Below are 13,760 nucleotides of genomic sequence, written 5' to 3'. Positions count from 1 at the left end.
ACAATCAATACCCACAACCTCATAAAGATCAAGACTGACATACACACCCCCATTGCACACAACGTCGCAGCAGCCCTAGTGAATGCCAGATCCGTAAACGGCAAAGACCTTGTCCTCAGACGCCATCACAACTGGGATCTCCTACTAGTGACGGAAACATGGTTCAAAGACAACGATGGAGCCACCTTGGGTGCATTATGGCCTCAACGATTCCAAGCACTGGCATGCTCCCGCCCCAACAAGAGAGAGGGAGGGGTGGCAGTGATCACCAAGTCCAAGTTAAACCCATGCCAAATACACTCCAAAACACTACCAGACCTAGAATGCCTCATTTTCTCAATAGGCCATGACAAATAAATCACGATCATACTAGTCTACAGAGCACCCTCCTCTCCTATGGTCTGCACTTGACAAACTGCTAACCATTATAAGCAACCATTATAAGCATTATAAACAAATCATAGTCCTAGGACACCTCAATTTTGCAGACTACCCAGAAGTCACGGGCGCCCCACGAGATTTTATCAAAGCACTGTCAGAGCTGGGACTCACTCAACAAGTCACATCTCCCACTCATTCCTCTGGAAACACACTGGACCTAATCTTTCTCCCAGACGGTCCAAAAACTGACCAGAAAACATCCTCGCCGACAAACACTGTGGTCCCCTGGACCGACCACCATATACTCATGTTCGGCCTGCACACCAGAGTTAAAGAGGCAGCAGATCAAACAAATTCCCAGGAAACAATTATGTTTGACCCAAAGTCAGTAACCAACCACATTTTCCCGTGGCATTTCCAAACTACAACTAAGCACAAACTCTACATCATACTCCCTAGAAGATAAGGCACTGGCCTGGCATTTAGGCATTAAAACACTCAATGAGAACCTAGCAAAAGTTAAGGTGACCAAACCTAACTCACGACCGTTATCTTCACTCTGGTTTACAGAAGACCCGAGAGTACAAAAAGGAGTTTCAGAAAAGCAGAAAATACTTGGTGCAAAACTATCAGTGATGAGGACACATCCTCTTGGAAAAACCTGCTGCAAAATTACAAATTAACCACACATGAAGCAAAGTAAGCACATTTCATCGCTCTACTATCCAAGGTCCCAAGCAGATCAAAGGCCATCTTCTCGATAACGAAAAACCTATTCTCCTCATCCCAAGGTCCAATGCATTCCCAGTACACAAACCTAGACTGCGAATCCCTCTCCACCTTCTTCCATGACAAAATATCAACCCAAAGATACGCGCAAATCTGGACTCAGAGGCAAAAGCACTCCCATACATCCCAGAGACCACTCAAGATAACAATCCACTCAAGACAGAAACCTTGAACAGTTTCAAACCAATCTCTCACAACAACCTCAAAACCATAATCAACTCCATATGCCCCATGACCTTGATCCTGGACCCATGTCCCTCCACTATACTCCTGGATACAAACGAGGTATTTTTGGAATCCATCCTACCCCTTATAAACGAGTCCTTTACAACACCTGTAGTTCCACGGAGCTGGAAATCTGCCATAGTAAAATCACTCCTGAAAAAAAAACAACCATGGACCCAGACAACCCAAGCAGTTTCAGACCTGACTCAAACCTCCCATTCATCTCAAAAATATTGGAAAAGACAGTACTCGCGCAAAACTTCATGGAGACAAATGTCATACCCTCTCCAACTTCCAATCAAGCTTCAGGAAACACCACAGAACAGAAACAGTGCTTTTAGATATCCAAGATGACTGCTGGAAAATCCTAGACAATGGAAATGCTGGTACTATTAGACCTGAGTGCCGCCTTCAACATTATCGACCACTCTCTCCTCTTGTCCAGGCTAAAGTCCATCGGAATCCATGAGAACGCACTTCAATGGTTCTCTTCATTCCTGAACGACAGATCGCAGAGAGTTCTACTGGGAAAATCCTTATCTGAACCCAAACCACTCCACTATGGAGTGCCTAAGGGAGCCTTACTATCACCTCTCCTCTTCAACCTCTATGTCAAACCAGTACTGGACATAGCGGGAAAACACCGAATCAGAATCCACTCTTTCACTGAAGACCTACAACTCTACCTTCCTCTAGGCCAGGGGTAGGGAACTCCGGTCCTCGAGAGCCGTATTCCAGTCGGGTTTTCAGGATTTTCCCAATGAATATGCATGAGATGTATTTGCATGCACTGCTTTCAATGCATATTCATTGGGGAAAACCTGACTGGAATACGGCTCTCGAGAACTGGCGTTCCCTACCCCTGCTCTAGGCCGACACCGAGACACACAAATCTATAATCTCCAATCTTGCTGAGCTAAAATAAAGACCTGGATGACCAGGAACAAGTTACAGTTAAATGAATCCAAGACAGAACTTCTCTGGATCCACAACGATCTATGCTTATACCCCCATCCATCCTTTTCCTGAGGCACAAACACCCTTACACCCAAAGACAACGTCCACAGCCTAGGAGTAACTCTTCCCTAACTTATCAATGACAGATCACGTATTCAAACTTTCTACTACCTCCGCCAGTTAAAAATCATACATGCATACGTCTCAGAACCTGATTTTGCCCAACTACCCTATGCTTTTGTACTATTCCATGTAGACTATTGTAACACTCTACTAGTGGGCCTGCCTACCAAAACTCTATCCCGCCTCCAAAGGGTGCAAAATGCTGCAATCCGCCTTCTGAAAAACCTAGGCATCCGCGACCAAGTTACCCCTGCATTAGCTTCCATGCACTGGCTGTCCATTCAAAAACGCTGCGCCTTCAAGGCCCTAGTCCTCATTTCAAAACTTATGAAACGATTCCGTACTACATGAAAACTAAACTTAAAACCTACTTCCCAAAGCGACCACTGAGGTCCCAAGAAGAAAAATGACTGACCATACCTCCCGGCCACTCCCTCAAAACTGAAACAGTCCGCAAATGCTCCTACTCACATTTCATACCCAGACTTTGGCACACCATCCCCCCATCTGTTAGATCACTAGATGGACTTTGAGCTTCAGGAAGTCCGTGAAAACCTTCTTCTTTACAAACTCAGCGCCTTAAAGTCATGCACCCAGAAATGCCACTCAGTCAACGCACCTACGCCACCTAATCTCACCAGATACTACTTAATGCATATGTTTTATTGTCATATTTATATTGTAAATTGTCACGCCTATATTATAATTTATGTAAATTATGTCATCTCTGTTCTGTCTCGATTATTATGGATGTACTTTGTAACCCGTTCTGGACTCCTTTGGGAGGACAGGCTAAAAAATTGAATAAATAAATAAAATAAATAGACCCAGCCTTCTGTTGTGTTAAATTGTACTCCCAGGTAGTCCAGGGATTGGGACAGAACCAATTAGCTTTTTATAAAGTTCACTATCCTGCATAGGTTCTGAAAAACTTGGATCACTTGAGCCTCTGCTTGTTCCCGTTCCAATAATGACAGAGCTCTGATCAGCGAGTCGCCCAGATATGGATGCATGTGCAATCCTGTCCCGCGGAGATGCAGCACCATCACCTTGGTGAATGTGTGGGGTGCTGTTGCCAACCCAAAGTGAAGCACCAAGAACTGATAATGTCTTCCAGCACATGGAATTTCAGGAATCTCCTGTGTTCTGGAAAGACTGGAATGTGAAAGTAGGCTTCCGTCAAGTCTAGGGAAGCTAGAAATTCCCCCCAGCCACCGCTGTGATGGCTGACCACATGATTTCCATATGAAAGCGTAGAATCTTCAGGGTCTTTCTTGGGCACTATGAAATATATGGAACATCTGCCGAAGCCTTTCTTCTCAGTCAAATAAGCAGAAATAGGGCAAAGAAACTCTCTGAAAAGTTGAGAGTGGAGTGATTAAAAATGATGTCTAAAGGCACTATAAAATAATCACTCAGATGTTCATAATACCATGCTTTCAACTATGTACAACTGTTAATGAGTTTTTATGCTCAGAGAAATGGAGTTGATAAAAGGGAGAACCCCAACACTACCACCTCACCGCCCAATCATCACATATTTCAAAAACCAGTTGTAAAGCTTATCACTGTTATAAGTACTTGCATTGGTGCACAAGGCTACACTTTTTTGACTTATGAGGAGGTTTTCAAATAAGCCGATATATGTTAGAGCGTTTAGCTGTTTGAGTTTTCCCGCGTCTTCATGCTTTGAAATTTTTTCAAACCCTTCATTGGCTCCCTGAGGCAGGAACGAAACGTCGGAACCCGCAAGCTAAAGATAAGTTTGCTGTTCAGACCAACTACATAATGTTCATAAGTCAAAAAAGTGTAGCCTTATGCACCAATGCAAGTACTTATAACAGTGATAAGCTTTACAATTGGTTTTTGAAATATGCGATGATTGGGCGGTGAGATGGTAGTGTTGGGGTTCTCCCTATTATCACCTCCATTTCTCTGAGCATAAAAACTCATTAACAGTTGTACATAGTTGAAAGCATGGTATTATGAAGCCTTTCTTCTGGCAGCATTGGGTCTATGGCCTGAATTTCTACAAGTTTCTGGACGGGATTAGGATTTTTTTATATACTGCTTGGACAAGGTGTATCAAGTGGTTTACACTCAGGTATTTAAGCATTTCTCGCTATTTGTCCTGGCAAGTTCACAATCTAATGTAACTGAGGCAATGGAGGATTAAATGACTTGCGTAGGATCACAAGGAGAAGCACTGGGTTTGAATCCACAATCTCAGGGTGCCGAGGCTGTAGCTCTAACCACTACATCACACTTTCCTCCAACTGTACTGTTGCTAAGACTTTGCATGACTTTTGTGGGCAACCCACCGGAGAGTCTACAAACCAGTCAGTTAGGAGGTGGGCGAACTCAAACTTGTACCCTTCTCAAATGATCTCTAGCACCCAGCGATCTGATGAGATCTGCTCCCAGACCTCCACATACACAGAGAGCTTTCCTCCTATCCTCAGGAGGAAGACTTCAGCACTGGTGTCATTGTGCCTTCTTGGAGGTTGAAGAGGAAGGAGGTTTGGCTTTGCTGAGTCCCTGTGCATATTTGTCTTGATCCCTGATAGGATCTCTGAGATAAGGCTCCAGCTGAGTATTGTTGTAAGTGTCTGGAATTATGAAAATTAAACTGCCTAGAACCTCTAGAGGTTTGTGGTCTGCTGACGGGCAGAAATTTCAGCCAACAATCTGCCATGCTGGTCATCAGATCATCCAGGCCCTTTTCGAACATCATCTGTCCCTTGAAAGGGACCCTGCTAAGTGTAGCCCTGGAGGTGGAAACTCCCGCCAATTGCCTGATCCAGAACATTCTGCGGACTAAAATGGAATAAGCTGAGACTTTGCTCATGAGTCTGATGATGTCGTAGAGAGCATTGGCTACATAATCCATCTTTGCTAACATAAGCTGGGGCAAAAGCTCGTCCTCTGCCAGGATGAGTCCACGCATCTTGGTATGACAAGCGCATGCCACAAAAGAGGCCACTGCAGATGCTTTAATCCCTAAGACCAAAGCTTCAAACTGCCTTTTTAGGACCACATTCACTCTGCGATCCTGCATATCCTTTAATACTGCACCTTCCTCATTTGGCAGGGACATGTGTTTGGTTACCTGAACAACCAAGGAATCTACCTTAGCCTGAGCCAACGTCTGTTGACCCTCCTGCACTATCGGATACAGCTTAGACTTTGTTTTGGCCATATTTAAAAAGCCCTCAGGAGCATCCCCAGTGCTCCGTGACTAAAACACCCATATCAGGATACCAGGGGAAAGACATGGGCTGCGCTCTTACTCTACTTAGTACAGAACACCGAGTTGATAGGACCTGTTGGGAGTCTAATTATAACTCCCACAGGGAGTCAGTAATGAGCTCTAATAGCACTGAAAGCTTGAACAGCCAGCTTACAGTGGGATCCTCCCCTTGATCGTGGGCCACCAAGCTTCCTGCATACTTGGCTACTGTTTGTGACCCTTTATCTCCCAGCAGGGAAGACACGCTTTGTGATAGCAAGGGCATACAGACTGACCCCTCACCTCTGAGTCCCTGTCAGAAAGGTCCACAGGATCCTGGTTGGCCACTGCCAATGACCCTGATGCACCCTGGAAGCCCAAGTCCTTGTGCAACACCTGGCTAACTGCCAGACTTCATATGAGGATCCTGGCTATCCAAATAAGCTTTCCACATCAAATTAATGAATTCATGAGAAAAGGCTTTACTAGGCAACACTGAGTCCCCTTTAGTTAACTCCACCTTGCATCTCAGGCTCCGTGTCTTCCACGCTCTTATATTTAGGTACACCACTGTTCTACGGCTCCAGGATTGATTTTCTCTCAGTAGATAGGCCCCCCCCAGAGGTTCCTCAGCCCTAGAGACCAAACGGGAGGCTAAGCTCGATGTTTCCGCTTCCCCTTCATGTGCTACGTGGCACAAGGGTGCTCTTCTGACATCCATCCAGCTCAAAACTTGAACAGAACTACTATCTGAAATGGCTGCTGTGAGTTATCATAGCAACCTTGCAAGAAAATGGGAACTCACAAGGTTGTTGCGAGAACTCGCAGCAGCCATTTCAGATAATGTAGAAAGATTGCTCCTGTCCCGGTTCACCACTGGACCACCAGGGCTTTAAACATATGTTTGTTAAAAGTCTGGGAGGGATGTGGGATGTGTCAGAGTTGGCTGGGACAGGAAGTGGGAAGGATGCCTCCTTTCTCAGTTCACCACTGGACCACCAGGCTCACGAGAGGGAGGGGTCTGGGGGCAGGGAACTTGAATATAAACCCCTGGTTTATATTTGAGTCTTTTTTCCTCCTTTTGGGGGAAAAAGGTCACCTCAGTTTACATTCGAGTCTATACAGTATTAAGAATCTTGAAAATCAGACTGGCTGGAAGCCAGTGTAAACTAGCCAATAAAGGAGAGATTGAATTAAAGTGACATTTACAAATTATCAATCTGGCAGCTGTATTTTGAAGCAGCTGAATCTTGTATATTAATCTAGAAGCTATTCCTAAACACAGAATGTTTCCTTAGTCCAGCATTGATTAAAAAAAAAAAAAAGTTGTACTATCTGTAATGATCAGAAAAAAATTAGAGTGCAAAAAGTATAATTGTTTCAGCTTGAAAAATGTTCTGTGAACCAGATCAATTAGACAAAGAAGAGCCAAGGAGCATTTCCAGTATTTTAGATGTCTTCTCAATTTTAAAATGAGTACCTTCAGCACAGAAAAATGAAATAGAAATATTGCTGGAATTCGCACTGAGCCATAAGATCTTAATTTTATCAGTATTATTTATTTATTTATTCATTCAATTTTCTATATCATTCTCCCAGGAGAGCTCAGGACGGTTTACATGAGATTATTCAGGTACTCAAGCATTTTTCCCTGTCTGTCCTGGTGGACTCGCAATGTATCTAATGTTCCTGAGACAATGGGAGGATTAAGTGACTTGCCCAGGGTCACAAGGAGTAGCATGGGTTTGAACCCACAACCTCAGAGAGCTGAGGCTGTAGCTTTAACCACTGTGCTACACTCTCTCAGTTTTATTATGTTTTAAACAGACCAAAGTAGAACAGCTTTTAATTTTTTGGATACCATTACTAATGATCCTAAGCATAGGCAGCGGAATGCTTTTTTGCATGGGGTGGCCTAAAAGCTCCTCCCCAGGCCACGCCCAAGCTCTACCCCAGACCTACATAAGAACATAAGAATTGTCGCTGCTGGGTCAGACCAGTGGTCCATCATGCCCAGCAGTCCGCTCACCCGGCAGCCCTCTGGTCAAAGACCAGCGCCCTAACTGAGACTAGCCCTATCAGCGCACGTTCTTGTTCAGCAGGAACTTGTCTAACTTTGTCTTGAATCCCTGGAGGGTGTTTTCCCCTATGACAGATTCCAGAGGAGCGTTCCAGTTTTCTATCACTCTCTGGGTGAAGAAGAACTTCCTTACTTTTGTACGGAATCTATCCCCTTTCAACTTTAGAGAGTGCCCTCTCGTTCTCCCTACCTTGGAGAGGGTGAACAACCTGTCCTTATCTAATAAGTCTATCCCCCTCAGTACCTTTAATGTTTCGATCATGTCCCCTCTCAATCTCCTCTGTTCAAGGGAGAAGAGGCCCAGTTTCTCTAATCACCATTTCTTTCATTCATTTTTCATATACAAACAATATAATCTTATTGATAATACACAATGGTAATCACAAAATTAAACAACACAAAGTGTAAACCTTTTCCCCTTCCCCACCACTGCACAGCATTTCTTCCTCTCTCCTTCATCCCCATGTGCAACATCTTCCTCTCTCTCACTGTCCATTTCTCTCTCATTCCCTCCCTTGCTGTAAAGGGAGTGGGGAAAGAGAGAGAGGGATCCAGGGTACTTCTCACCCATCTCCTCTATTTCTCCCTCTCTTATCCCCTGGACTGTGTGTAGCATCTTTTGCCCCTGCCCACCAGCCCCATGTCCAACATTTCTGCTTCTATCACCCTTCTCCAGCTCCATGCCACATCTCTTCCTCCATTCCCTCCTCCACCATGTCCAACATTCCTCCCTCTTACATCCATTTTCATCTGTTCCACTGTTTCCTCTATACTACCACATCCAACATTTCTCCCTCTTATCTCTACCTCACTCCTCTTTGGTCCTTTCCCAATGTACACCATCTCTTTCCCTCTCACTCACACCCATGCTTAACAATTCTCCCTTTCTATTTCCTCCACCACCTCAGCATCTCTTTCCCCCATCCTATGTCCCAAGTTCATGCCCCCTCCCTCCCTTCCGAGTCCCAAGTTAGTGTTCCCTCCCTTCTTTCCAGCCTTTGTCCCAAGTTTGTGCCCCCTCTCGCTTCTGTGCCCTAAAACGTCCCTCTCCATTCTGTCTCCTAAATTCATGCCCCTCCCTCATTTGTCCCAAGTTAACGCTACCTTCCTTCCTTCCTTGTCTCAATGTGCCCCTCCCTCCTGTGTCCCATCATGCCCCTCTCCCCCCCTCGAGCCAAAGTGCCTCTATTCCTCCCTCCCTTTTTATGTCTCAAGTTCATGCCCCCTCCCAAGAGTGTGTTCCTGTGTTCTGGCTGGCTCTAAAACATCCAAGTAGGTCTCCTCCTCCTTTACAGCTGCACTTCTTTTTTCACAAAGCCACAGACAGCAGCAGCACAGTATGGCCAGAGGTCCTGGTATGATCCCATGACATCTCTCACCTCTCCCAGCCCCCAGTCCATATCCCCACCACCTTTCCCTAGCCATGTCTTCTATTCCGTCTGTGCTTTCCCCAAGTTGTCCATCTCTCCTGTCCCCATCTTGTCCTCTCCACCAAATCTCTCTCCCTCTCCTCATTTTGCCCCCTCCACTTCCATTTCTCCCTTCCCCCCTGCCTTCCCTCATGCCCATCTCTCCCTCTGTCCTTCTCCAAATCCATTCTTATTGTCCCTCTTCTGCCCCCCTCTGCCGTCCCCAAATCCATCTATCCCTGTCTCTCATACATCTGACATCATTCCCTCCCTCCATTCCTTACTCCATTCCTCACATCTCTCCCGCCTTCTCTCATCTGAGGCCACTATTGAATACAACAATTAGATGTACAGAAGAGTACATGTTTTTACAATGGTTTTTTAATACACAAATTCTACATTTGGTCTTATAATACCCCATCACAAATTTACATTAAACACTGTCTCTCTCTAGTTGTATTTCTGTGTTATACTTCAGTACTTCCATGACTCAACAGGGTCACTCAGCCTTGCCACTTGGAGACCAAACGCATCCATGCCATAGTCCACTTGGATCACTGAGGCAAAACCAAAACTTGGGTCTTTTCAGACAACACAACCTTTTTCTGCCTTTTTTGTTCCATAGACCTTTATTTTTATTGCACAGATTTTCTTCTCATCAGAATCGTTTTATAACATAGCTAAAACAGCTCAAACTCACCAAGACCCGCTCGCTCATATTCTGTCCAAACACAAATTTGCTGCTTGATACCTCTGTGCTGTTTGTGGTATTCTCTAAACTGGAGAAAAATGTTCAAATTAATACAATGGCACGCTTACCAAACATACTGTTTTCAGAAGAGAACATATTTACATTTAAGCCTGAGTCATGGTCAAATTTTTCTTCAAAATTTATCCAACTCCCCCCCCCCCCCCAAAAAAAAAAAATAAATAAAAAGACACTCCATAAAGCTAAATCTTAAGGCAGTTGCCAAATGGCTCATTTTGAGACAAACCCCACCTTTTATGAAGCTGTGTTAAGCCTTTTTATCCCTGGTCACAAAAGTATTAGCTCCAACACTCATAGAAATTCTATTAGTGTCAGAGCTACTACCGCTGCATCTGGCGATAAGAAAGCCTATTGAGGCTTCGTAAAAAAGGGGGGTGGGAAAGAGTGTATGTACTTTTTACCCATTTATTCCACCTGTAAAGTGAATGTATACTTATCCTTTGAATCTACAAAGATATCAAGCACCACAGCAGCACAATATGAAGCAGACCAACCAGTGTGAAACAAGCACCTGATGTGGCTACTTTTCGCTTAAGGCTACGTCAGGCTTACAGCTGTGATAAAAATAATTGCAAAAATGCAAATCCTATTACAAATAATAATAAATTATAAATAAGAAAACCAGACTAATAACATGCAGTTAAAATCAAATACCAAAATATAAATCATATTGAAAACAAAAAGAAAGCATAATTTAAAATCTAACAATAAATGCCATGCATTCAAAATCATATATTTTAAAAGAATATGCATAAAACTACATCAAAAGTGTATACATACAGTGCATACTTCTTGGCAAGCAGCTAGAGAATGGCACAGGGACAAATTTGTCTCTACTCCCACGAGCTCTGTCTTCATCTGCACATGCCTTGAACACTTATGATTTTAAAGTATTCAAGGCTTGTGCAGATGAGAACGGAGCTTGTGAGGATGGGGTGGCAATGTAAAAAGAACCTGCAGGGACAGGGACAAATTTGTCTCCGTGTCATTCTCTAGGCAAGTACTCATACCCATAGGTGCAAACATGGTGGAATAGGCCAAATATTCCATTAATGATATAAAAAAGGACACATACCTTAAAAAAACAACAAAAAAAAACCCCAAAATATTTAACATAACACTTCAGGATAAAATGCCTGGTTGTGAGTATTTTACAGCAATGCACATATTGAAAGGATGCCTTGAGTTTTTATCCTGAAGTGTATATTAATTTTATTTTTATTTCAGCTTTAGGGGAAAGTATATTTAAGTTCCCTTTTAGGCATGTCCTTTTTGATGTCATTAATGGAATACAGTATTTGGCTTATTCAACCATGTCTGCACTTATGTATGACTGCTTGCTTTTTGCACTTGCAAGAAACATCTACTTTATTAGTCATTAATGCACTGCTGCTTGTCAAGAGTTATGCATTGTCTATATAAACTTTTGATGTAGTTTTTATGCATGATCTTTACTACATATGATTTTGAATGCATGACATTTGTTCGACAAGGTTACGCATGAACGACTACTTCAAAAAATTGTGAGCCATGGAATTGAGGGTGAAATACTCACGTGGATTAAAAACTGGCTGGCGAGTAGGAAACAGAGTGGGGGTAAATGGACAATACTTGGACTGGAAAAGTAGTACATGGCTACCTGATTGTCTGTTCAAACAAGGAGGGCTTGGTTGGAAAGACTCTCTTGGTAGGTTTTTAGACCATTTTGAATTGCCCACAGCTCTATCAGATTGATGTAGATAGAATGTCTTTTCTTTAGCAGACCACTGACCTTGTGTCCTGCCTCGATATAAAGTGTCTATGCTTCAATGAAGAGGATCGTTGCCTCAATGAAGAGGATCGATGCCTCGATGGAGAGTATCGATGTCTTGATGGAGAGTGCCGATCCTGAAATGTTTTGAGAGCATTGAGGATCGACCGAAGCTGTAACAGGTAAAAATGGAGTGTCTTCTAACAAGCACACCACATTCCATGAGTTTTAAGGCCATCCAGGTTAGCTCTCTCCAAGCATACATAGACACTTTCTGATGTGGAGGTATGTGAAAGATCAGGCCTCTGGAGAGGTTGCTTAAGTCCATCCTCTATTGAAGAGACTGACAAAGAGGCGAGGTGACTTTGATCCATTGGGATAAGGAATACCTAGCCTAAGGCCACTGAGATGCCAGAGTACACTGATCCGATCTGAAGATGAGCGAAGGGAGTTACCTAAACTACGGATGCCATGTTACCCATGAGATGCATCATTTGTCTTGCTGAAATGGTTTGCAGAATAGACACATGACTGCAAAGATGAAGCAAGCTGTTTGTGTAGGAAAGCTCTTAGGAGAATGGTGTTGAGCTTGGAGAAGTGGGTATAGAGTTTTCAGGGATAGTATGCAAAACTTCTCTTATTAGTCGAGTATGTTACGAAGACCTCCCATCTTCTTTGGAATTAGGAAATACCCGGAGTAGAACCCTTGATTTTTCTGGGAAGGGGGAACTATGACTATGGCATTCAGTTGAAGCAGAGCTTCGATTTCATGAAGAAGGGACATCTTCTGAGATGTGAAAGAGAACTCTCTTGGAGGATTGTTTGGTGGAAGAGAGGTGAAATGGAGAAAGTAACCCTCTTGAATTATTTTGCGGACCTAAGTGTCTGTGGTGATGAGAGACCAGCGATAAGACAAAAGTCTTCCTCTAATGGGTTGAGGAGGTGGCTGAGATGGGGGTACATTGGTTATCCTATTTAGAGCACACCAAAAAGGCTGGGCTGGCTTCTAAGGGACTTTCTGCCTCTTCTGTGGTGGAGGCTTGGTAGAGGAGGAAGTGGCTGGATAGCGCCTCTTGTAGGCATAGGAAGTAGGCTTGAGAGTAGACTTGGCAGCCTGAGCTTTAGTCTTAGATCCCGATAATGCTGACTAGCTCTGTTCAGGCCGGGTAAATCTCTGTGTGGCATCCTCTACTTTATCCCTGAAAAGCACTTCACCAAGATGGTTGCCAAACAATCCTGAAGATTAACATCCATATCATAGACCTGGGGCCATTTCATCACAATGGACATATCTGAAGCTCGAATTGTGACATAAAAGGCATTGAAAGCCAATCTTGCCATCTTCTGCCTTGTTTGAAGCAGATTGTGAGTTTATTCCTAGAATTCTGAAAGTTTGTCAGATGTAATATACTGCTCAAAATCAGCCAACTTCTTGATGAGTTGTTTGAGATAAAAGGTCATATAGAAGTTGTAATTGAGAAATCAATTGGCCAACATTGAGTTCTGGAAAAGACGGTGTCCAAATTTATCCATTATATGGCTCTCATGACCTGATGGCGCCCTAGCACAGATCATGGAATTAGATGACTTTTTAAGAATGGATTCAACCAGCAAAGATTGATGAGAAAACTGTGGCTTATCAAATCCAGGATAAGTTTAAATATTGTAAAGTGAGTCAATGTTTCTATGAGCTGTTGGAATGGAAAAAGGAACCTCCAAGTTCTTGAAAAGAGCTTCCTTAAGGAGTTTATGTAAAGGCAACTTCAAAAGCTCTTTAGGAGGTTCATCAAAGTTCAGAGCCTCTAGCAATTCTGCTCTGGGCACTATGTCAGATTCCAGTTTGACAGGCAAATCTGTTCCAAGTTACTTGATATATTTTGTAAAAGAAAGTCCTTCTGGCGGCAATCTGCACCTTGGTGGTGAAGGAGATGGGTCTGATGCTATACCTTATAACTCAGGTGCAGATACTGTAGATTCTAGGTCAGTGTCAGTAGTATGTGAAGAAAGAGCTGTATCAACCTCTACTACATCTTGAGAACATAAGAAAC

The 13,760-nt window shown here is 43.5% G+C and overlaps 1 protein-coding gene across 4 annotated transcripts in view; it reads right to left on the bottom strand.

Annotated features, from left to right (window-relative positions):
• RANBP3 (RAN binding protein 3) overlaps nt 1-13,760 on the bottom strand; it is a 413,886-nt gene that overhangs the window by 80,300 nt on the left and 319,826 nt on the right. For all 4 annotated transcript variants that reach the window (XM_033955562.1, XM_033955564.1, XM_033955563.1 and 1 more), the window contains one exon: nt 9,894-9,972. In XM_033955562.1, coding sequence (XP_033811453.1) covers nt 9,894-9,972 — 79 coding nt within the window. The remainder of the gene's footprint in view (nt 1-9,893; nt 9,973-13,760) is intronic.

The sequence above is a fragment of the Geotrypetes seraphini genome, chromosome 8 (assembly GCF_902459505.1).
Source record: "Geotrypetes seraphini chromosome 8, aGeoSer1.1, whole genome shotgun sequence".
NCBI classification, from domain to species: Eukaryota; Metazoa; Chordata; class Amphibia; order Gymnophiona; family Dermophiidae; genus Geotrypetes; species Geotrypetes seraphini.
Note: the sequence above shows the minus strand (reverse complement) of the source record. Positions and strands in the feature narration are given on the sequence as shown.